Below are 23,713 nucleotides of genomic sequence, written 5' to 3' on the forward strand. Positions count from 1 at the left end.
GCAGATCTGTAGCATCTTTAGCAACTACCTACTCTGTTGCAAGGCAAAAGCAGGCAGAGATGCTAGGTAAACGCGTGGGCGTGTCTGTGTGCCAATAAAACTTTATTCAGGGACACTGAAATGTGAATTTCAGAAACTTTTCACAGTTCATAGACTATTCTTCTCCTTTGGATTTTTCTCCCAGCTATGTAAACATGTAAAAATAATTCTGAGCTTGCAGGGCCGGACAAAGCAGCCGGTGGGTCTTGGTTCGCCTACCCCTGCTATATAAATCATTAATTATGATACCAAGCATAAGGAGAAGATCTTCACGACTAGTCCCTCAAAGAGCACCGCCCCTCTAACATCATCAAACCCCGCCTCCAAAGGCGGAGGCTGCGCATGCGCGGCAGGCCCTCGGGCGGGGGCGGGGCGGGGCGCAGCTCCGACTTCGGACATGGCGCACGCTGGCGGCGGCAGCGGTGGCGGCGGCCCCGCGGGCCGGGGGCTGAGCGGCGCCCGCTGGGGTCGCTCGGGCTCCGCGGGCCACGAGAAGCTGCCAGTGCACGTGAGTGGCGTCCCCGCCCTCACTCGGGGACCCCATCCTCTGGACCCCGCGGGCGGGCGCCCCTCACCCAGGCCCCGCCCGACCCCGGCCCCGCCCGGCCCCGGCCCAGCCTCGGCCTCCCCTCTGCACGGCCCCGGACCCTTCACCCCTCACCGCTCACCTCCGCCCTCCGAAGGCGCAGCCCATCCTCTTCCCCTCAGGGACCCCGTCCCCTCGTCCCCTCCTCCCGCGACCCGGGCCCACCGGGACCCTCCCCCTCTCTGCAGGTAGAAGACGCCCTCACCTATCTGGACCAGGTGAAGATCCGCTTTGGCAGCGACCCCGCCACCTACAACGGCTTCCTGGAGATCATGAAGGAGTTCAAAAGCCAGAGGTACCCGCGGGGCCCTTTTCCACCTCGGGGGGCCCCCCTGGGCCGGAATCAGGCCTAGCGGGGTGAGACCTCCCCTCCCCAGGCTGCCCCCCTGGGCCGGGTGACCTTGCGCAGGTTGTCGAATCTCTCAGAGTCTTAGCTCCTTCCCGTAACAAAAATGAAAATGGATAGTACCCACCTTGTGGAGCTTTGTGGGGATTCCTGGAAGCGGGACAGGGATCTGGGGGGAGGCAGGGAGGGCAAGGCCGTGCACACTCAAATAGAGTCAAATCCTGCCTCGATTTAATATGTTGATTTTAAAATTAGTTTTGTTCATGAAAGACTTCGTGGGACCCATTTTGATTTTTTATTTTCAAACTCTGTAAAATGTTATTTGTCTTGATGATTGAAATTATTGGCACCCTCTTCCCCTTTAATCTTGTCCTCAAGGTGCTTCTCTGGGCTCACTGTGGTCCCAGGCCTGCTTGGAAGTAAGACGCATAAAATGCTTAGTAAGGGAGCTGGCACACAGAAAACGTTTAAAACACATGAGCTGATTTTGCAGGCCCAGAATCAAGGAGGATTACAGATAGATGGGAAACGCTGGGATCATGCCCTTGTTTTTATAGGAGGCTCACTGAGACTTGGAGTGGGTAAGGGACCCACCTAAGTGGCAGAGGTGACACTAGAACTCAGACCCTCTGAGTCAGACTCATGGAGGTCATATCCTTACCTTACTGCTGCCCCCTCTTAGGAAACATGGTGGGGTTGGCCTGGTTTCCTTCCAGGAGCCCAGTGCTAAGGGCTGGGCTGCGATGCAACCTGAAGGGAGACTCCATCTCTCCCCTCCTATTACACGTTTCCCATACTTGGCGGTACCATTGGTATTTATGCATTGCAATTGTTTGCTCAGATGGAAACCTGTGTCATAGTCATCTCTATCTGATATGAAATGAGGGAATTTTTCACATTGCTTGGATGACTTTGGCCTCCTGCCACTTCTTGGAGTCCAGGCCTTGCGGTTGGCTCTCCTGACATCTTCAGAACCGAGAGTGCTCATTCTTGGAGTGTTTTGGGGGAGCTGAGCAATGTCAGTATTCTCTCATTCCCACCAGGAGGAAACAAGGAGCTCAGGCCTAGCCAGTCAGGAGATAGATCATAGTGTACAGATGCTATCACATGGGGCACTTTTTTTTTTTTTTGGAGACGGATTCTCGCTCTGTCTCCCAGGCTGGAGTGCAGTGGTGTGATCTTGGCTCACTGCAACCCTCTGCCTCCCGGGTGCAAGTGATTCTTGTGCCTCTGCCTCCTGAGTAGCTGGGACTGCAGGCGCGCACCACCACGCCAAGCTAATTTTTGTATTTTTAGTAGAGACAGTGTTTCACCGTGTTGGCCAGGCTGGTCTCGAACTCCTGACCTCAGGTGATCTGCCTGCCTTGGCCTCCCAAAGTGCTGGGATTACAGGCAGGAGCCACTGTGCCTGGTGGGTCACATTTTAGGTTCCTTTGTTGTCTGTTGAGAAGGTTTTTATGTGGCAGTATCAAGGGAGTGGGGAATAGATTACATTTTTCATTTACTTCCTAAGACCCTTTTGCCCACTTCCGTTGTTTCTTCTAGCATCGATACTCCTGGAGTCATCAGACGTGTCTCACAGCTCTTCCACGAGCACCCTGACCTCATTGTTGGATTCAACGCTTTTCTTCCCCTTGGATACAGAATAGACATTCCCAAGAATGGCAAGTTAAACATACAGTCGCCTCTGACGAGCCAGGTATGCTGCTACAGTGGTTCGGGTGATCTCAGCCTTCACTGCGTGTATCTTGCTACTCAGGTTGGGCCACGTGTCTCTCTTGTATCATTGCTAGAAAGCCACTTAAGCTCTGTTCTTTTTCTAGACATGCTCATTGCTTCTAGCACAAATCAAAATAGATATGGAAACACCTACACAAGCAGCCTCTGCCTCCCAAATTGATCTGTTTGGAAGATTTAAATCAAGAGGAGATGTCAGGGAGGTATCCTCCTAACACAGAATAACCACCCCAGCAGTTGCTGAGGTCTTGGCTTGAGGCTTTCCCAGCGAGCATACCAGGCAGGCTTGCCCTTGTATTTGGGTATGTCCTCGTCTGCCTCTGATCACTGTCAGTACCACCTACAAAATAAAGTGGTCGAGATGGTGTGTGAATAGCCACGTTTATGGTGGTTGTGTTTCATTGTTGATAGGATTATTAGCTCAGTTGGGACTCCTGGCGTGGCTTTGGTCCTTTCTTGGGTGATAGGTGCTGGCATTCCTTTTTTTTTTTTTTTTTTTTTGGAGACAGAGTCTGGCCCTGTCACCCAGGCTGGAGTGCAGTGGCGCAATCTCAGCTCAGTGCAACCTCTGTGGTTCAGGCGATTCTCCTGCCTCAGCCTCCAGAGTAGCTGGGGTTACAGGCATGTGCCACCATGCTCGGCTAATTTTTGTATTTTTAGTAGAGATGGGGTTTCTCCATGTTGGCCAGTCTGTTCTTGAACTCCTGACCTCAAGTGATCTGCCTGCTTCAGCCTCCCAGAGTGCTGGGATTATAGGCATGAGCCACCATGCCTGGCCTCTTTTTTTTTTTTTTTTTTTTTTTGAGACGGAGTCTCGCTCTGTCGCCCAGGCTGGAGTGCAGTGGCCGGATCTCAGCTCACTGCAAGCTCTGCCTCCCAGGTTCACTCCATTCTCCTGCCTCAGCCTCCCGAGTAGCTGGGACTACAGGCGCCCGCCACCTCGCCCGGCTAGTTTTTTGTAGTTTTAGTAGAGACGGGTTTTCACTGTGTTCACCAGGATGGTCTCGATCTCCTGACCTCGTGATCCACCCGTCTCGGCCTCCCAAAGTGCTGGGATTACAGGCTTGAGCCACTGCGCCCGGCCCGGCCTCTTTTTTTTTTAAAAAAAAAAAAAAAAAGACAGGGTCTCACTCTGTTGCCCAGGCTGGAGTGCAGTGGTGCCATCATAGCTCACTGCAGTCTCAACCTCCTAGGCTCAAGTGATCTTCCCGTCTCAGCCTCCTTAGTAGCTAGTACTGCAGGTGTGCACCACCATGGCCAGCTCATTTATTATTATTATTTTTTTTGTAGTGACAGGGTCTCACTATGTTGCCTATGCTGGTCTTGAACTCCTGGCCTCAAGCGATCTGCCCACCTTGGCCTCCCACAGTGCTGGGATTACAGGAGTGAGCCACCATGCCTGGCTCACTGCCCCTTCTATCTCTGCGGTGTCTTCATGCTTGAGCTCACTAGTGCCTCTGAGAAAAAGAAAGCCTACTTAATATTTCCTTTTATAAGATGTCCATTGTCATTTTTTGCACCTCAGCACTATTGCCATTTAAGGCATAATTCTTTGCTGTTGGGGGCTTCCCAGTGCATTGTGGGATGTTTAGCAGGATCCCTAGCCTGCACCCACCAGACCTTCACTCAGTTCTGACAGCCAGAAATGTCTCCAGACATTGCCAGGTGTCTCCTTGGGGACAAAAGTGCCCCTGTTGAGAACCACTGGTGTAAGTGAACCAGCTCTCCCAACCTCCTCCAAGGCCTCACCCCGAGAGTTTTAGCAGGGAGTGTCAGAATCTACTGCTGGATGCACTTGGTAGGTCTTCCTTTGATGGAAGAGATGGTAGACTGTCCAGTCAGTTAGGGATCTGACACTCTGCAGTCAGTTGGAAAGAGAACAGCGAAGGGTAATGTGGCAGTGCTTTTGTATTAATTCTGTGTACAAGGTGCGTGTCAATTCTGCTGCTGCTCGGCCAGGCGCGGTGGTTCACACCTATAATCCCAGCACTTTGGGAGGCTGAGACAGGTAGATCACAAGGTCAGGAGTTCGAGACCAGCCTGGCCAACATGGTGAAACCCTGTCTCTACTAAAAATATAAAAATTAGCCAGTCACAGTGGCGCATGCCTGTAATCCCAGCTACTTGGGAGGCCGAGGCATGAGAATTGCTTGAACCCGGGAGGCGGAGGTTGCAGTGAGGAGAGATTGTGCCACTACACTTTAGCCTGGGTGACAGAGCAAGACTCCATCTCAAAAAAAAAAAAAAAAATTCTGCTGCTTCTCTGTGCAAGACCCTGTCCGCCGACAGCCTGTTGTCTCCTGAAAGCCAAGGAGCGAGTCTCAGTTTTTTTTTCTTTTTTGAGATGGCGTCTCGCTCTGTCGCCCTGGCTGGAGTGCAGTGGTGCAATCTCAATCATGCCCCCTGCAACCTCCGCCTCCCGGGTTCAAAAGATTCTCCTGCCTCAGCGTCCTGAGTAGCTGAAATTACAGGCATGCGCCACCATGCCCGGCTAGTTTTTTTGTATTTTTAATGGCCTGACCACTTGGTCAGGCCGGTCTCGAACTCCTGACCTTGTGATTTGCCTGCCTCTGCCTCCCAAAGTGTTGGGATTACAGGCATGAGCCACCGCACCCGGCGGAGTCTCAGCTTTAAAGGGAAACTTGGAAGCGTGTGGCCACTGAACTCCGAAGAGCCTTCGATTTCCTGTTTGCAAATGAAGCCCCAGGATCCAGATGTACTGCTAGCGCCTCAGACCATGAAAGCCTTAGCAAGATTAATCTCCGGAACAATTACGACTGCGGGAGAAAGCCAAGCTCGTTTGCAGTAGGAGCATCCATGAGAGCACTTTGCAGAGCCTGAACGCTGTGGAAACACTGGGTGTCGTTCCTGTCACTCATTCAGAAAGAGCCAGAGTGGAAAGATGTGAACTGTGCATCCTGCATGTGGACGCTGCCTTTCAGCAGAGTCCCTGCCCGTGGAGTAACTCGACTTTCAGGGCTAGATCATGACAGGCGCCACACTGTGGTTGTATTTGGAGTTGGCTCTTCCTTTAAGTAGCCGCGGGTCCCCAACCGTGGAGGGCTGGCAGTCTTGTCTCCCCGTAGGTGGCTTAGGTGACAATGACGACGGTGCAGGCCCATTGATTTGGGGAAAGGCTTGAAAAGAACTTTTCACTTAGTAGCTACTCAGCAGGGCCTTGGTCATCTTCCTGCAGCCCAGGAACAGTCATTTCCAGGGCTTCCTGTCTTAGCTGTAGAGGTTTGTTCTCTTCGGGGCACCTAGGAGCCCACTCGCTTCCAGTTGATATTGACACAGGTGCTGTCCGTTTTCCAGCCCTGCTTCCCAGCAGTCTGGGCTGTTGTTTGAGTGGCTTCAGCACAGACACATGAGAGATGTCCCAGTCCAGGCTGTGACTTGCGTGGCTTCAGGAGTCCTTTGAGCTTTCGGCTCCCTGGAGTCCTTTGAGAGGCCATCATCTGAAAGCCTCACAGGGTTTCCCACACACAGAGGCCCTGGTGATACTCCTTTTTTCTTTCTTTCTTTCTTTTTTTTTTTTTTTGTGACGGAGTTTCTCTCTTGTTGCCCAGGCTGGAGTGCAATGGCACGATCTCGGTTCACTGCAACCTCCGCCTTCCCGGTTCAAGCTATTCTCCTGCCTCAGCCTCCCGAATAGCTGGGATTACAGGCATGTGCCACTGTGCCTGGCTAATTTTGTATTTTTAGTAGAGATTGAGTTTCTCCATGTTGGTCAGGCTGGTCTCAAACTCCCGACCTCACGTGATCTGTCCGCCTCAGCCTTCCAGTGCTGGAATTACAGGCGTGAGCCACTGCACCTGGCCATCTTTTTTTTTTTTTTTTTTTTTTTTTTTTGCGACGGAGTCTTGCTGTGTCACCCAGGCTGGAGTGCAATGGCATGATCTTGGCTCACTGCATCCCTGCCTCCCGGGTTTAAGCGATTCTCCTGCCTCAGCCTCCTGAGTAGTTGGAATTACAGGTGCCTGCCACCACTGTCAGCTAAGTTTTGTATTTTTAGTAGAGATGGGGTTTCACCATGTTGGTCAGGCTGGTTTCAAACTCCTGACCTGGTGATCTGTCTGCCTCGACCTCCCAAAGTTCTTTTTTTTTTTTTTTTAGTTTAATTGAATTTTTTTTACTTTTTTATTTTTTTGAGACGCCATTTCACTATCACCCAGGCTAGAGTGCAGTGGCGTGATCTCGGCTCACTGCAACCTCCGCCTCTGAGTTTCAAGTCATTCTCCTGCCTCAGCCTCCCAAGTAGCTGTGATTACAGGTATGCACCACCACACCCAACTAATTTTTGTATTTTTAGTAGAGACAGGGTTTTACCATGTAGGCCAGGCTGGTCTCGAACCCCTGACCTTAAGTGATCCTCCCACCTCAGCTCCCAAAGTGCTGGGATTACAGGCGTGAGCCACTGTTCCTGGCCTTTTTTACATTTTTAAAATAGAGACAGGGTTTCACCATGTTGTTCAGGCTGGACTCAAGTGATCCTCCTGCGTTGGCCTCCCAAAGTTTTGGGATTACAGGTGTGACCCACCACTCCTGGCCAGTATTTTCTCTGTTTCTTAGTTTTTCTAGTTTGACTGTTTTAAAGTATCATTTTTTTCCCCCTCAGTTTATCACAAAGCCTGCTGGCTACTGACAAGTAGGGAGTGGCCCATAGGTCTAAGGAAGGTGAATAAGGGAGTCCCAGCCTCGGGCAGCCTTTGGTGCAGGGTGTCTTAACTTCAGTTTTGGGGGCTAGACTATTCTTTATGGCGAGGGGCCACCCTGGGCACTGTCTCCACCCACCAGTTGCTTCCAGATGTGATAACCTGAAGTGTCTTCCGTGTTGCTGAGTATCCCCTGGGTGTCGGAGTTGCTCCAGTTGAGAACACGAGTCTAAAGGGGAAAGACATACACAGGCCATGGTGTGTGGCCAGTGACAACCCAGGGAACTTGTAGGAAGGAACCGCTTCCTACTGGAGCCTCGCCTCGGCCTCCTGAGTCAGCATCATTTCCTGTCGGGTAATTCAGGCCTTGGTTGTAATGTCACCTCTACAGAGAACCCCCCTAGTCCCCACCCTGTGTCATTCTTACGCCACCCTGGGTTATATATTTCAAAACGGCTAGGAAAAGAAGTTCGAAATCCATTATTTCTTGTTGGTTTTCCTTCCTTGGTAGATGGTGAGTCCTTAAGATGAGGTGGGCCCCTCCATTGTCTTGTTCATGACCGTATCCACCTTCTGGAACATTGCCAGGGGGCAGTGCATGGTGCAGGAATGAGAAACTGGATGCTGGTGGGAACGTGGCCGCTCTCAGCTAGCGGGTCCTCTTCAGGGCAGACCCTGCCTCGTGGAAGATGACAACCGGCTTGGACAGAGACAGAGATAACCCCTTAACGTGCAGCTCCTAACATAAACAGCCCTTCGACTTTCAAAGGGAGCCCCCTGCCTACTGTCTGGGGGAAGTCCCGCTAGTTGTCAACAAGTCAATTCTTGTGTTTGTATATTCTTGGCTCTTGGAGCAGGCGGTGACCCCTTCTCCGATCCAGGCCCTGGAATTTATTGAGGGTTCTGCGAGTCAGGCCCTGGGGTTTATTCAGAGGCCCTGCTCTCAGGGTTCCAGTATAGTCAAGGTGAGGGTCCGGTGAGAAACAGATGGGCAGATTCAGTCTGCGTGCGGGAGGGGGCAGACAGAGGATGGAGCAGGCCGAGGAAGGGTGGGAGGAGGTGCTGTGGGCAAGACCTGTTTCATGAGGGACTGTTCTGGTGGGGTGTGATGGCCTGAGGTGAGAGTGAGTGGGTGTGCTTGAGGAACAGCCGAGGAGAACGGCAGGGTCAGGAGCTGAAGGAGAGAAGGGGGAGAGGGAGCCAGGATCGTGAGAAGTACCGGATGGTTCTGGGAGGCAGTTCTGCTGCTGTGCTGAGAATCGGGGTCAGGAGGCCCCTGGGAGACCAGGGAGGGGCCCCAAGTGATGGAAATGGAGTGGATGGTGACAAGGACCAGAGAGGGTCCCAAGTGATGGGGACAGAGAGGATAGTGACAAGGACCAGAGACAGTCCCCAAGTGATGAGGACAGAATAGATGGTAACAAGGAGTGGAAAAGGCCCCCAAGTGATGGGGACAGAGGTGGACAGCAATGGGGACAGAGTGGATGGTGAGAGGGACCAGAGACAGTCCCCAAGTGATGGGGACTAAGTAGACTGATGGGGACAGAGTGGATGGTAACAAGGACTGGAGAGGGGTCCCCCGAGTGATAGGGACAGAGTGGACCGCGATAAGGACCAGAGAGGTGCCCCGAGTGATGGGGACAGAGTGACTGGTGACAAGGACCAGAGGGGGTTCCCATGTGATGGGGGCAGAGTGGATAATGATATAGATCAGGAGCGGGGGAGTGTCAGTGAGAGTGAGAAGTCTGGGGTGATCCCAGGATGCCTGATTCTCTGGGTAAAAGTGTGGGCCGGTACTGAGGTACGTAAGGCCGGGGCAGTTGGGGGGCTGCTGTGTGTCTGTGAGGTGCCTGCCATTTGAGGCTCTGGTAATCAGTACCCAGGTGGGGCTGTGTGTGGATGCTCAGATGGATGTGTCAGCCACGCAGGATGGTTTGTCATGGTGTGGGAGGCAGTTCAAACTCTGCCTGACGAGGCCAGCAGGGCACGGGGAGAGAGGAGGTGCCAGAAGAGAGAGAGAAAGCTGGGCTTGTGCTGGGTGGTTTAGAGCAGCACAGTCGGCACATGGCGGCTTGGCGGCCAAAGCCAGCCTGGCTCAGCGTGATTGGTTGTGATTTTTACAGTTTCAAAGGATTAAATTTTTTAAACTATTTCATATTGTGATACTATTCACATAACATAAAATTCATCATCATCAGTTTAAGGTGTTAGTATATTCACAATACTGTGCAACCATCACTACTAATTCCAGAACATTAACGTCACCCCAAAATCAAACCCTGACCCTCCTAATTCTCCTCTCCCCTAGCCCCTGGCAACCATGAGTCTGCTTCCTATCTCTAGGGATTTGCCTGTTCTGGACATTTCATATCAGTGGGGTCATACACCGTGTGGCCGTTGGTGTCTGGCTTGTCATGTCACTCAGCATCGTGTTTTCCGGGGTCATTCACATCGGAGCCAGTATCAGTGCTTCCTTTCTCAAGACTGAATCATTCTCCAGTGTGTGGCGGGACCACATTTCGCATGCCCACTCATCTGTTGATGGATGTTTGGTCTATTTCCACCTTTCGGCTGTTGTGCGTAGTGCTGCAGCGAACATTCATATATGAGGATGTGTTGGAACACCTGTTTTTCTTTTTTTTTGAGACAGGGTCTCGCTGTGTCACCCAGGCTAGAGTGCAGTGGCGGGGTCTCAACTCACTGCAACCTCTGCCTCCCAGGTTCAAGGGATTCTCCTGCCTCAGCCTCCCAAGTAGCCAGAATTACAAGCTCCTGCCACCACACCTGGCTAATTTTTTTGCGTTTTTAGTAGAGATGGGGTTTCACCGTGTTGGCCAGGCTGGTCTCGAACTCCTGACCTTGTGATCCGCCCACCTTGGCCTCCCAAAGTGTTGGGATTACAGGCATGAGCCATCGCACCTGGCCCCCTTTTTTTTTTTTTTTTTTTTGAGATGGAGTCTGGCTCTGTCACCCAGGCTGGAGTGCAGTGGCCAGATCTCAGCTCACTGCAAGCTCCGCCTCCCGGGTTTACGCCATTCTCCTGCCTCAGCCTCCCCAGTAGCTGGGACTACGGGCGCCCGCCACCAAGCCCGGCCAATTTTTTTGTATTTTTAGTAGAGACGGGGTTTCACCGTGTTTGCCAGGATGGTCTCGATCTCCTGACCTCGTGATCCGCCCGTCTCGGCCTCCCAAAGTGCTGGGATTACAGGCTTGAGCCACCGCGCCTGGTTTTTTTTTGTTTGTTTGTTTGTTTTGAGATGGAGTTTTGCTCTTGTTGCCCAGGCTGGAGTACAGTGGTGCATTCTTGGCCTCCTGGGTTCAAGCAGTTCTTCAGCCTCCCAAGTAGCTGAGACTACAGGTGTGCACCACCACACCTGGCTAATGTTTGTATTTGTAGTGGAGACGGGGTTTTGCCATGTTGGCCAGGCTGGTCTCAAACTCCTGACTTCAAATGATCTGTCCACCTCAACCTCCTAAAGTGCTAGAATTACAGGTGTGAGCCACTGCAGCTGGCCTGAGCACCTGTTTTCAGTTCTCTTGGGTATAGACCTGGGAGTGGGATTACTGGGTCATATGGTAGTAATAATTCCATGGTCAACCTGTTGAGGGAACTGCCACACTGTCCCCCGCAGTGGCTGTACCATCCCATCTGGCTCTTTTTGCCAAGCCCTGGTCTAGAGCGTGGTTCCCTATCTTGTCGCAGTGGCACACTTTAGGGGATCAGATGCATGCGGAGCTTGGAAATGCCTCCTTGGAGTGGTGGGGGGCTCGCAGGGAGCCTACAGCTGCCTCTGAAACAGACCTTGGCTCCATGCTGCTTCCCTACATACCCACACCCTGCGTGTTCCAACCCCTTCTGCTGTCAAACCTGTGCACCGTGGAGAAACAGACGCAGCCCCCTGTGAGCCTGAGCAAAGAGAATCCTCGCGGACATCCCCGGAGAATCTTAGAATCCTGCGACTGACTGGGCGCAGTGGTTTACGCCTGTAATCTCAGCACTTTGGAGGCCAAGGTGGGCAGATCACTTGAGGTCAGGAGTTCGAGACCAGCCTGGCCAACATGGTGAAACCCCATCTCTGCTAAAAATACAAAATTTAGCCAGGCGTGGTCACACAGCGCCTGTGATCCCACCTACGCAGGAGAATCACTCGAACCTGGGAGACAAAGGTTGCAGTGAGCTGGGATCGTGCCACTGCACTCCAGCCTGGGAGACAGAGCAAGACTCCATCTCAAAACAAGAAGAACAAATCCCGCCACCGAGGAGAAATTGTTTTAGAATCGCGGCTGCTCTGCGTCTTGTATTTCTGCTTTTCTCAGCTGAGACTTTCTACAATTGTCTCTGTACCCATTGTTCTGGGCAGAATTGTGTCATCCTCGCACCCCACATTCCACCCCAAATTCATGTATTTTAGCCCTGGCCCCCAGCACCTCAGAACGTGACTGCATTTGGAGATGGAGCCTTTGAAGAGGTGATTTAAATGAGGCCATTAGGGTGGGCCCTAATCCAGTCTGATTGGTGTTCTTATAAGAAGAGGAGATTGGAACACACATCAGGGACATGCGTGCACAGAGAGACGACCACATGAGGACACAGACAGTGGCCGTCTGCAAGCCAAGGAGGGAGGCCTCAGAAAACCAAACCTCTTGGCACCTTGACCTTGGCCTCCTGGCCTCCAGAACTGAGAACTACTGACTTCTGTTGCTTCAGCCAGTCTGGGCTACCTCATTGTGGCAGCCTGAGCTGATGAATGCACTCACCCCGCTGATGGTGCCTGTGCCCAGCAGAGGTACCTGTTTCAGTATAAGACAGCAGTGATGTGCCTGGCCTTGCCTGTCCCAGTAGATCCTCAGGGTCAGCGTTTGGGTCACATGCAGTGTTGGGCACCGCAGGGCAGCGGAAACAGTGAAGTCTGTGTGTCCCTTCATCCGTTCACTTTATCATCCCCAACGGGGTGAAGCCTACTCCGTTCCTCACACTGTTCCAGGCACTGAGGATACAGCCCTGATCAAAACCCCCGCCCTCGTGGAGTCCACCATCTAGTCAGGGACTGGCAGACAATACAATGAGTAAAACACATGATCCGTAAGGTAGCGACAGGGGCCACGGAGAAAAACGCAGGAGTGCTGGGAGGTGGCGTCATTTTACTTTGGTGAAAGAGCGTTCTCTGGGACTCACCACGCAGGGGTTGTCCAAGCAAAAACCTCAGCCAGGCTGGAGGAATCCTGACTGGCTGGAGACCCAGCCCTTTTGTGCTGGGGATAGTGCAGCATAATTCTGGTTTAGAAACAACAGCTCCTCCTTTGGGGGTGTGGTCCTGTCCCACCACAACATGGGAGGCAAGCTTGTTTCTATTTTTGCTCATATCGGCTGCAAAGTACACGCATAGAGGGCATTCTTGGTGGGTGCTCAGGGCCTGTCTTTTCTCCCAAGCAACCAATGCACCTCGTTGCGATTGGCCTGGGGCTTAGCACCAAAAATGTCATGTCCCTTGAAGTCCCCCACAACCTGGACGGTGGGTCGCCTCTAACCTCCAGGGTCCCCACCTTATGTATCCTACCTTGGCATCACTGTTGGCAGCAGGTGCCTTCCCACGTGAAGGCAATCTTGCTGAAACAGATTGCAGAAGGCGTGGGAGACTTCTCTATTACACGCAGCCTAGCACTTGGCGCCGCAGAGGCTTCAACATCCACTTTGTACATTTCTCCTGAATGTGAAGTTTTCCAAATGGAAGGTGCTCATTGAACTTGTAGTGTTCTTTGAGTAGATGGGTAAGGATCGGGTGGAGGGGAACTGGGGAGACTCACCTGTGCACCCCACTCTGCTTGCCTCCGGGCTCCCAGAAGTAACCTTTCCCTGTCTCTAATAAAACCTGGCTCCGTGCTGAGTTTTTTCCGTTCCTGTGCAGACAGTGGCTGGGCCTGGCGTTTTTCACAGTCTGTTTCCGGCGTCGGGCCTGGCAGTAACTCATTGTCGCCTTGTCAGGAGAATTCGCACAACCACGGGGACGGTGCAGAGGACTTCAAGCAGCAGGTGCCGTATAAAGAGGACAAACCCCAGGTACCCCTGGAGTCCGATTCCGTGGAATTCAACAACGCCATCAGCTATGTGAATAAGATTAAGACCCGCTTCCTAGACCACCCGGAAATCTACAGGTCGTTCCTGGAGATCCTGCACACGTACCAGGTAAGAGCTCAGATTACAATTCCTTGTGGGTTTTGGATTTCATCCAGTTTGAGGCCCTGCAGATATCTGACAGATTTTCCTGTCAGAATTCATAAAATCCTGTGAAATTCTAATTAGTTGTGGGCTTTTTTGTTTGTTTTTTCTTAGACAGAGTCTGGCTCTGTTGCCCAGGCTGGAGTGCAGTGGCACAGACTCGGCTCACTGCAGCCTCTACCTCCTGGGCTCAAGCCATCCTCCAACCCCAGCCTCCCAAGTAGCGGAGGCTACCTGGGGCTAGAACATGGGCGCGCGTCACCACACCTAGCTAATTTTTGTATTTTCTGTAGAGACAGGGTTTTGCCATGTTGCCCAGGCTGGTCACGAACTCCTGAGCTCAGACAGTCCATCCACCTCAGCCTCCCAAAGTGCTGGGATTACAGGTGAGAGCCACCGTGCCCAGTCACCTTTGTTTGTTTGTTTGTTTGAGACAGGGTCTTGCTCTGTCACCCAGGTTGGAGTGCAGTGGTGTGATAATAGCTCACTGCAGCCTCGACCTCCGGGGCTCAAGCAATCCTCCTGCCTCAGCCCTCCAAGTAGCTGGGACTACAGGTGTGCATCGCCACACCTGGCCAAGACCGTCTTTTTATCAGATGACTTTGTTATTGCTTAGGCAATATGACCACCCTTTACTTTGCTGATGACAACTGGGCTCGGCACCAGGAACTGGGGCTACAGAGACAAATGGCTGCTCCTGCTTAGCTGTTCATTGCAGTGATGGGAAGAAACTCAGAGGTGGATTGGGGTGGAAAAGAAAGGATGTGGGCAGGAGAGGTGAGTCAGGATTAACATGGTTCCCAGCCCGGTTCCCAGCCCGTCCGGGGCCAGGGAGCGGACGGTCAGGTTGAATCTTGACAGATCAGTCGGAACCAGTAGGCAGGTTAGCCTGGAGGAAGGGTGGACGTTCTCGGTGCCAGGAACGGCCTGTGCAGAGGTCCGGGGGCCGGAGCAGACAGCGGCATCGGGGCATCTGCAGGGGACTTGGGCAGTGCAGGTGGGCTGGTGGCGAGGGACATCTGTGTCATGAGTGGGGCTTAGACGTCCTCTTCACCCAGACATGGAGTCTCTAACACTTGTAATTTTTTTTAGCAGCAGAACCCATTTTTTTTTCTTTTTTTAAATGGAGTCTTGCTGTCACCCAGGCTGGAGTGCAGTGGCTCAATCTCAGCTCACTGCAACCTCAGCCCCCTAGGTTCAAACGATTCTCCTGCCTCAGCCTCCTGAGCAGCTGGGGCTACAGGCCTGGGCCACCACGCCTGGCTAATTAGCAGAAATCTTTTAAAATGATATCTGGGTGGCCTTGACATGTCGAGTAAAGAAATGGGATTCTTTTCAGCTTAAGTGTTTAAGATCAGATGGATAGAATTTGCACGCTGGGAACTCCAAGGCATTTGCTGTCCACCGTGCCGGCATCATCATGGGCCTTAGTGTCTGTGAGAGGCTGGTACAGCCCTAAGAACGCTTGCTTGTCATGGATGAGTGGTTGCCGGTGGCTGCTGTGAGCGTCTCGTCTGTGTGGAGGGATGTGCTTGTGATCGTAGAATCCATGGGCCCCTCCCAGGCTTCATGGGCTCATCACATTTCGGAAGGCACAGGAGAGCAGTCTGTGCAGTGGCACGGGAGAGCAGTGACTGTTCTGTGGCACGGGAAGGGGCAGGTTAGAGACGCCAGAGATGCATTTAGACGAGGTCACAGTGAGGGGCTGCCACAGACTCCTTCAGAGGGAGTGCCATGGGAAGGACAGTGCAGTATCCCGGAACCCAAACCAGGCTGCTGGGAGTTGGTTGAGAATGCAGACACCTGGGCCGCCATGCAGGATTCCCATTCATCAGGGCCCTCCTGGCATTGGCAGTTTCTTTGTTTTTTTTTTTTTTTCGAGACTGGGTCTCACGGTTGCCCAGGCTGGAGTGCAGCAGCATCTTCACGGCTCACTGCAGCCTCTACTTCTCCGGGCTCAAGCAATCCTCCCACCTCAGCCTCCTGAGTGACCGGGACTACAGGCGCTCACCACCACACCTGGCTAATGTTTGTATTTTTTGAGGAGATGGAGTTTCACCATGTTGCCCAGGTGGGTCTTGAACTCCTGGCCTCAAGTGATCCACCCACCTCGGCCTTCCAAAGTACTGGGATTACAGGCATGGGCCACTGCATCCAGCTGGATGGTATCTGCATTTTAAACCAGGCCCCTGGTGACTCCAGCCTCAGGTTGTCTATTTTTTTTAAATATAAGTCTGAATTGTTGTGTAAATTATCCTGGTTTTAGAATGTTGGTTCAGATATTTCAGGGATACTGTTAGAACCAAACCAGGCAGCTCTAGGGTCCATCTGGCCATGTGTTACTTACTGTTTCTCCATCTTTGTGGGATTTTCCTTCAGACTTTATCTCTGCCACCTTCTCCCTTGGGGTTCTTATCCATAAAATGGCCACAGAACTGGTGGTGCCAACGAGCCTGGGTTCAGTGAGGTTAACTGAGCAACAAATTCAGGCACAAGCCTGTCTCAGGTCACCCCTTGGTAACTGTCACCCATTATACAGCCACGTATGCATGTCCTGTGTGTGCTGGGGCGAACGGTTAGTTCTACCCTCACATAAGTGGGTCCCTAAAAATGAACTCACTCTGCACAGTTGCAGAGTGTCATGGGAACTGCAGGGTTCGTGGGGAAACAGACTCAGGGTATGACATTCAAAAACTTCCTCAGTGACACTTAAAAAAAGATAGGCACCGACTCTAAACAGCAGCACCGTTGTGTGCGTGTTAAGTGTCTAGGAATTACATGAATGCTACAGCAAATAGGGTACTGACCTTGGAAGAGACTTGAGGTTGGTTTGTGGATGTGGTGGCAGCCTGTGAATTATGTGAAGGCCAGGAGGAGGATATCTGAAATCAGACAGGTCATCATGGCCTCAGATGGGGACAGGGCTGGCCCCTAACACAGGGGAACACAACACTGAGAGAGCGCCCGGACATGGGGGGGGGGTGCTGGCGTGGTTTTGCATACTCCCACGGGGTCCTGGTCAGCCAGGAGCAGTGTCTGCATTCACCTGGTGTTTCTCCTGCACAAAATAGAAGAGAAGCAAACACAAAATTCATCTCATGTTCAAATTATTCCCAGTACTTGTATCTCATTTAGACAGACGTCTTGTTCAAAATAAGCATTCTAGCAGAACTGACTCTCTGCAGCATGAATTTCCACAAACTGCTTCTCTAAGTTGAGGGTGTACTATGCATTCATAGAGATCACTAAATTTCCCTCTGAAAGGTGGTACAAGTTTATCTTTCTGCCTTGGGTGTTTGATTGATTGTTTTTCTGAGACGGAGTCTCACTCTGTCACCCAGGCTGGAGTGCAGTGGCGGCTCTCGCAGCCTCTCGGCTCACTGCAGCCTCCACCTCCCAGGCTCAAGCGATTCTCCTGCTTCAGCCTCCCAAGTAGCTGGGACTACAGGCACACACCACCACACCTGGGTTATTTTTGTGTTTTTAGTAGAGGTAGGATTTCACCGTGTTGGCCAGGCTGGTCTTGAACTCCTGACCTCAGGTGATCCGCCTGCCTCGGCCTCCCAAAGTGCTGGGATTACAAGCGTGAGCCACTGCACCTGGTCTTGCCTTCCATGTTTGAGAGCACCAGTTCCCCACACCCTCATCGGAAATCCCAGCCTCTTCTGTCTGTGTAGTCAGATGAGCAGAAGATGGCTGTGGCACTGTTTTAAATTGTTTCTTTAAACATCAGTCAATTCGGTCATTGTTTCTTTTCTTCTTTATTCATTTTAGATAAGATCTTGCTCTGTTGCCCAGGCTGGAGTACGCACTGTCATGGTCGTAGCTTACTGCAGCCTTGAGGTCATGGGCCTAAGCAATCCTCTTGCCTCAGCCTCCCAAGTAACTAGGACTACAGGAGGGTGTCACTATGCCTACATAATGTTTAAATTTTTTTTTTTAAATCATTTCTCAGCCTTTTGGCTAAGATCAAGTGTAAAATTTTTTGTAGAGATAGGGTCTCACTGTATTGCCCAGGCTGGCCTTGAACTCCTGGACTGAAGCCAGTCTCCTGCCTCAGCCTCCCAAAGTGCTGGGATTACAGGCATGAGCCATCATGCCCAGCCTAAATTGTTTCTTTAAACTTCAGTCAATGTGGTCGTTGTTCTGTCTGTATGCAGATGGATCATTTCTATTTATTATCTGAACTGAGTGGCTTTTGCTCATTTTTAAGTTTTGCTTTTTAGTGGCTTTTGATGACTTTTTGGAAGGGTGGTGTTTTTTTCCCCTGCAGTTTAGGTGCCACTGGTGCCAAGATTTAAAACTTGCTTCCCTTCCCACAGGCTGCAGTGGGCGCAGAGGGGCGGGAGGTGCCAGCGCAGGGACTCCTCCTGCTTTGCAGCCGTGGAGTGGGACACTGGAAGCCACGCCATATTATCTGGGAGGCCCCGGCTCCACTGCCTCTTGTTCTGTGACACTCTTGGGTGTAAAATTGATAAGGACATATTTCTAACAGCCATCTTGGTTTTGCTGGCCCATTTCTGCCTTCCAGCCTGGATTCCCTTTGGTCCTCTTGTTGCTTTAAGCTCTGGATCAGGCCATTTTCCTTGGGTCTCAGTGACTCTGGGCCAATAGGTGCCTCGGCTTGGAAGTCCCTTCCCTTCACGGCCCAGCGCTCCCCCGTTCCATACTCCCCATTTCCCTTCGGAAGGCCTGGGGTTCACCCCTGACCTTGTACTTCCCCAGCCCACCCCTGATTCCAGCCAGCCTCACACCTCCCTGCCTCCTCTGCTCGTGGACACTGCTGGGTGTCCCTCCTCGAGACCCCCCCATACTCCTGGACAGGCCCTGCCCATGGCTGGGGCTCAGGCCATGCTGGGCAGCAAGATGCACATGTGAACAGACAGTCCTGTGGGCTCCTCTGGCAGGTGCTCTTTCCTGAGCGTCATCCCGTCCCCTTCACAGAGGGCTGCCTGAGTGTCCCAGCCCAGGGCATAGCACTCCTTGGCTAATAACTTGTTTTCCCTTTCCTGAAAACTGGCAGAAGGAGCAGCTGAACACGAGGGGCCGACCGTTCCGAGGCATGTCCGAAGAGGAGGTGTTCACCGAGGTGGCCAACCTCTTCCGGGGCCAGGAGGACCTGCTCTCCGAGTTTGGACAATTCCTGCCCGAAGCCAAGCGGTCTCTGGTGAGTGCGGAGAGCCCCTGCCTAGCCTCGGGGGCCTCAGCGAGGAGGGAGGGCTCCAGCCAGCTTGGCCCAGGGCTGGGCCAGGCCCATCCACCCTCCAGGCCACAGTTGGGGTCCCCCAGAAGCTACGCAGGTTGCGATACCCAGGGGTTCCTCACTGTAGGCTCCACCTGCCCAGCAAGCTCGTAAACGATTCTCCAAGGTGCTTCTCTGTACAGACAATACCCAGGTCTTGGGGTGGTTTGGGAAGCAGAGAGCATCTTCCAATGGAGATGATGGGCCCAGGGGTTCCACCTCCTGTGCCTGCTCTGCAGAGCCCCACCCTGCCTGGGACCCCAGCCCTGTGGGAAGGTGCAGGAGGGCTGGGTCCCCCACCATCGCTTCCCCTGTGAGACTGATCTGGAGCTCCAGCACGTTGGATCTGGAAGAGCCAGTAGCGGGGGTGGCCTGTGGCCTGGCCCTGACCATGGTGGTAGAGAGCAGAGATGGGCGAGGAGGGGTCTTAGACAGGGAGGCTCAGGGCTCACCCTGCACGGTCAGCCTTTCTCCCCTGCCTGTGGCCTGAAGCTGCCAGGGCTGCCTGTTCCAGTTCCCCTTTTTTCCCCCACTGTGAACATAAGACTTTTAAAAAAATTGAAGTGACATTTATGTAACATGAAATTCACCTTTGAAAGTGAACAATCTGACCGGGCGCGGTGGCTCAAGCCTGTAATCCCAGCACTTTGGGAGGCCGAGACGGGCGGATCACAAGGTCAGGAGATCGAGACCATCCTGGCTAACCCGGTGAAACCCCGTCTCCACTAAAAAATACAAAAAACTAGCCGGGCGAGGTGGCAGGTGCCTGTAGTCCCAGCTACTCGGGAGGCTGAGGCAGGAGAATGGTGTGAACCCAGGAGGCGGAGCTTGCAGTGAGCTGAGATCCGGTCACTGCACTCCAGTTTGGGCGATAGAGCGAGACTCCGTCTCCAAAAAAAAAAAAAAAAAAAGAAAGTGAACAATCCATGGCATGTAGTACATCCTCAGTGTTGTACAACCTTCACCACTACCGAGTTCTAGAACATTTTTGTCCCCTTGAAAGGAGACCCCGTCTCCATCAGCAGCCACCCCTTTCCCCTCCCCCAGCTCCTGGCAACTGCCCATGTGCTTCCTGTCTCCGTGAATTTGATTCGCCCATTCTGGACATTTCAGATTGGTGGAATATCACCCTGTGTGGCCTTTGTGTCTGGCTTCTCTCACTCAGCATCATGTTTTCAAGGTTCATCCATGTATTACCATGGTTCAGTGCTCATTCCTTTTTCTGGCTGAATCATACTCTGTTAGATGGATGAGCCACATTCTGTTTATCCATATTCTGTTGATGGACATTTGGGTTGTGTCTACCTTTTGGCTGTTGTGAACAGTGCCGCCATCAACATTCATTACAAGGATTTGTTTGAACACCTGTTTTCAGTTCTTTTGGGTAGACACCTAGGAGTGGAATTGCTGGGTCACGTGGTAATTCTGTGTTTGACTTTTTGAAGAGCCTCCAAACTGTTTTCTTCAGTGACCGCACCATTTTACATTCCCATCAGCAATGGACTGCGGTTTCTGTCTCTCCACATCTTGGCCAACATTTGTTCTTTTCCAGGTTTTTTTCTTTTTTTGCCTTTTTTTTTTTTTTAGTAGCCATTAGTGTGTGAAGTTTTATTGCATTAAAGTTTGTTTGTTTTTATTTTTTGAGACAAGCTCTCTCTCTGTCACCCAGGCTGGAGTGCAGTGGCATAATTGATCACTGTTCACTGCAACCTCCATCTCCCAGGCTCAGGTGATCCTCCCACCTCAGGCTCCTGAGTAGCTGGGACTACAGGCACCATCACGATGCCAGGCCAATTTTTTTTTTTTGTTGTTGAGACAGGGATTTGCCATGTTGCCCAGGCTGGTCTCGAGCTCCTGGCCTCAAGCAGTCCACCTGCCTCAGTCTCCCAAAGTGCTGGGATTACAGGGGTGAGCCACTGCGCCCGGCCTGCTTTTATTTTTTAATTGTAGAGACAGGGTCTCACAGATTTGCCCAGGTTGGTCTCAGACTCCTGAGACCTCAAGCAATCCTCCCACCTCGGCCTCCCAAAGTGTTAGGATTACAGGCATGTGCCATTGTGCCCAGTCCATGGTTTCTTTAAGTGGCATTTATGCAGGGTGCCTGGCTAGCTCAGTCAGTAGAGCATGAGACTCTTAAATAACATTTGTTACCAATTTAAGATTTTTAGTGTGTATTGGGTTCTTAGAGCCATCTTGTATATTTAGAAAGATGGGATCAACTTTTTAAAATTATTAAAAGCACTGCAGCATCTGTTGCGTGAAGTATAATCTTTATGTTAACTTTTGGATGTATATTAAAACTGTAGGAAAAAGAAACCAAGATGAAATTTGGCATTGCCCTAATTAAATTTGACTGGCCTGGATCAGAGGTTGGCAAACCTTTTCTACAAAGGGCCAGATAATAAATATCACAGGCTTTGCAGGCCAGCTGATCTCTGTGTAAAGACTCACCTCTGCCCTAGTAGCTTGAAAGCAGTCATGGAATATATATGTCAATGACTGGGCAGGGCTGTGTGACAATAAAACTTTATTTACAAAATGAATGGGTGTAGCTGGGTACCAACAAAACTTTATTTACAAAATGAATGGGCATGACTGGGTACCAGTAACTCTTTACAAAAGGAATGGGTGTGGCTAGGTGCTGATAAAATTTTATTTATGAAAACACGCCCTGTGTTAATTTGCCATTCCCTAGCCTAGGTGGTCTTTGGGGGTCCATCTAGCTCAGATGTTCACATGATTGGGAGATTAACTGAAAAGCAAGAACCATGTGAACTGTTGGGGAAGATCTGCTATACCTGCTTGGTGAACTTGACTGGACGCGTGGCAGGTTTCCCCTCCAGGTCCCCTGTTCTTGTTCAGCATTTGTCATATGGTTGCCCAGCTGCATCTTTTGGGAATCAGTTTGCACCTGTTCCAGCATCCACAAAAAATTGCCACATGTGGTGGCTCGTGCCTGTAATCCCAGCTACTCGAAAGGCTGAGGCAAGAGAATTACTTGAACCCAGGAGACAGAGGTTGCAGTGAGCTGAGATCATACCACTGCACTCTAGCCTGGGTGACAGAGCGAGACTCCGTCTCAAAAAAAAAAAAAAAAAGATGTACCAGTGGAGAATTGTTGTGTAGATGCCAAAGTCTCCACTTACAGCTCTCGAAATAACCTTGAGTTTTGGGTAATTATTCCCCCCAAATAAGTTTAATTCTTCTGAGTCTTGGCTGTGGCTAAATAGTAAGTCTTTATTAGTAGTAGTAGTATTGTGGCTAAATAATGTCTTTATTATTATTGTAAAAACAGTATACACTAATGAAAAAATAAGTATTAGCAGGAGTATCAAATTTTTAATGCAAACTTCCTCTCCCTTGACTCAGTTCTGTTCAGAGGTTAGCACTTCTAAGTGTCTTATATCTTTCCAGAAATTTCCTCTGCGTGTGCAACAAGTACTTTTTACAAAGTAACACACGACATCCTGTTTGTTCTGCCCCTTGGCTTTTTGGGTTTTTTCCTTATTATTATTTTTTGTTGTTGTTGTTGTTGTTTGTTTTATTTCAGGTATGCCTGTCTCTAACAGCAGCCCAGAGCCAGCTCATGGTATCTGATCGCTGCTGGCTGATTTGTTCAGATGCACCATGACTTGTCCACCTCACCCACACTTTAGGTCTTTAGAGGTGTCTTTTTGTGCTGGTCCTGTGGTGGCAGGGGAAGGGGGAGTACGATGGAGGTGACCGCAGTAGCACAGAACCTTGTAGGGCCTCTCCAGCCCTGCCCACATCCTGCAGAAAAGCTGCGGTCTGTCCATCATCCCCTGCCCGTCCAGCCTTCCAGTATGTTCATAATAGACTGTTGCAAAACAGTTCTTTGTAATGTCATTGGCACCCTGTAGGCACCCTTCTCGGGACAAGCATCCTTGACCTGTTAGCCGATGGCTGGTGTAGAGCCTGGGAGGCAGGCCCCAAACCAGTCACGAGCCCCACTCTGCTCCCAGCAAGTGACGACATCATCCCCCAGAAATGCTTTCTCATTCATAGAAAAGACTTCAAAACCTGGCCCCAAGGCCCCCACCAGTGCCCTGGCGAAAATCAGCCACTTCCCCTTGCTGCCTGTTTCTCTCACTGCACCTTGTGTTTCTGTGGCACTGGCATGCACGCGGCGAGGTGCCCCACCAGTGGCTCGCCACATGAGCCCCCGCATGGGAAGACCCAACTCAGGTGTCTCCCTCCTGAAACCCCTGGCCCCTCTCCCTCCCTTACCCATAAAGGCCTCACAGGAACCTTCTCCCAGCCTAGCAGTGTTAGTCTGTGAAGATACGGTTACCTTGGAATGTGAGCGTCTTGCTGGAGTCACCTCACGCACTGACGGAGCATCTGGCCTGGCGCCTGTGGCCACCAGTGCCCACCGGGCTGTGGGCTGAGCTGGAAGCAGCTCTGCATGCTCTGGTGCATGGGCCCAGCCATGTCTCCGGTGCTGACCACCTCCCACGTGTGTCCTCAGTTTACAGGAAACGGGCCATGCGAGATGCACAGTGTGCAGAAGAACGAGCACGACAAGACCCCAGAGCACAGCAGGAAGCGCTCCCGGCCCTCGCTCCTGCGCCCCGTGTCTGCACCCGCCAAGGTACCCGTCAGCCGCGCAGCCGTGCTCGCATGCAGGGGCCCCAGCAAATCGGGCCTTCCCAGCAGGTGGCCAGGGAACAGAGGCCCCAGCAGGGGTTTGGGGCTGGACCTGGGGCTGTGTGAGATTCACCAGCGGTGGGACCTTTGGAAGTCGGCTCTCCTCTAAGGTGGCTGTTCATCCGTTCTCCCTGTCCCATGAGATTATTGTGAAGAAGAGGAGGAAGGAGTGTTACCCCCGCCCTAGGTCCCAAGAAACACGGTGTACCACTCAGTCTCCTTT

The 23,713-nt window shown here is 51.8% G+C and overlaps 1 protein-coding gene across 4 annotated transcripts in view; it reads left to right on the forward strand.

The window, feature by feature from the left end:
* The first annotated feature begins 426 nt into the window (after positions 1-426).
* Positions 427-23,713, forward strand: part of SIN3B (SIN3 transcription regulator family member B) — a 50,292-nt gene continuing 27,005 nt past the window's right edge. For all 4 annotated transcript variants that reach the window (XR_013409197.1, XM_077978231.1, XM_015123245.3 and 1 more), the window contains exons 1-6: positions 427-547; positions 814-920; positions 2,517-2,670; positions 13,347-13,547; positions 18,604-18,747; positions 23,312-23,434. Coding sequence is in view for 3 of the 4 variants with exons in the window: in XM_077978231.1 (XP_077834357.1) it covers positions 437-547; positions 814-920; positions 2,517-2,670; positions 13,347-13,547; positions 18,604-18,747; positions 23,312-23,434 (840 nt within the window). In the remaining variant the exon portion in view is untranslated. The remainder of the gene's footprint in view (positions 548-813; positions 921-2,516; positions 2,671-13,346; positions 13,548-18,603; positions 18,748-23,311; positions 23,435-23,713) is intronic.

This window comes from Macaca mulatta, chromosome 19 (assembly GCF_049350105.2).
Source record: "Macaca mulatta isolate MMU2019108-1 chromosome 19, T2T-MMU8v2.0, whole genome shotgun sequence".
NCBI lineage: Eukaryota > Metazoa > Chordata > Mammalia > Primates > Cercopithecidae > Macaca > Macaca mulatta.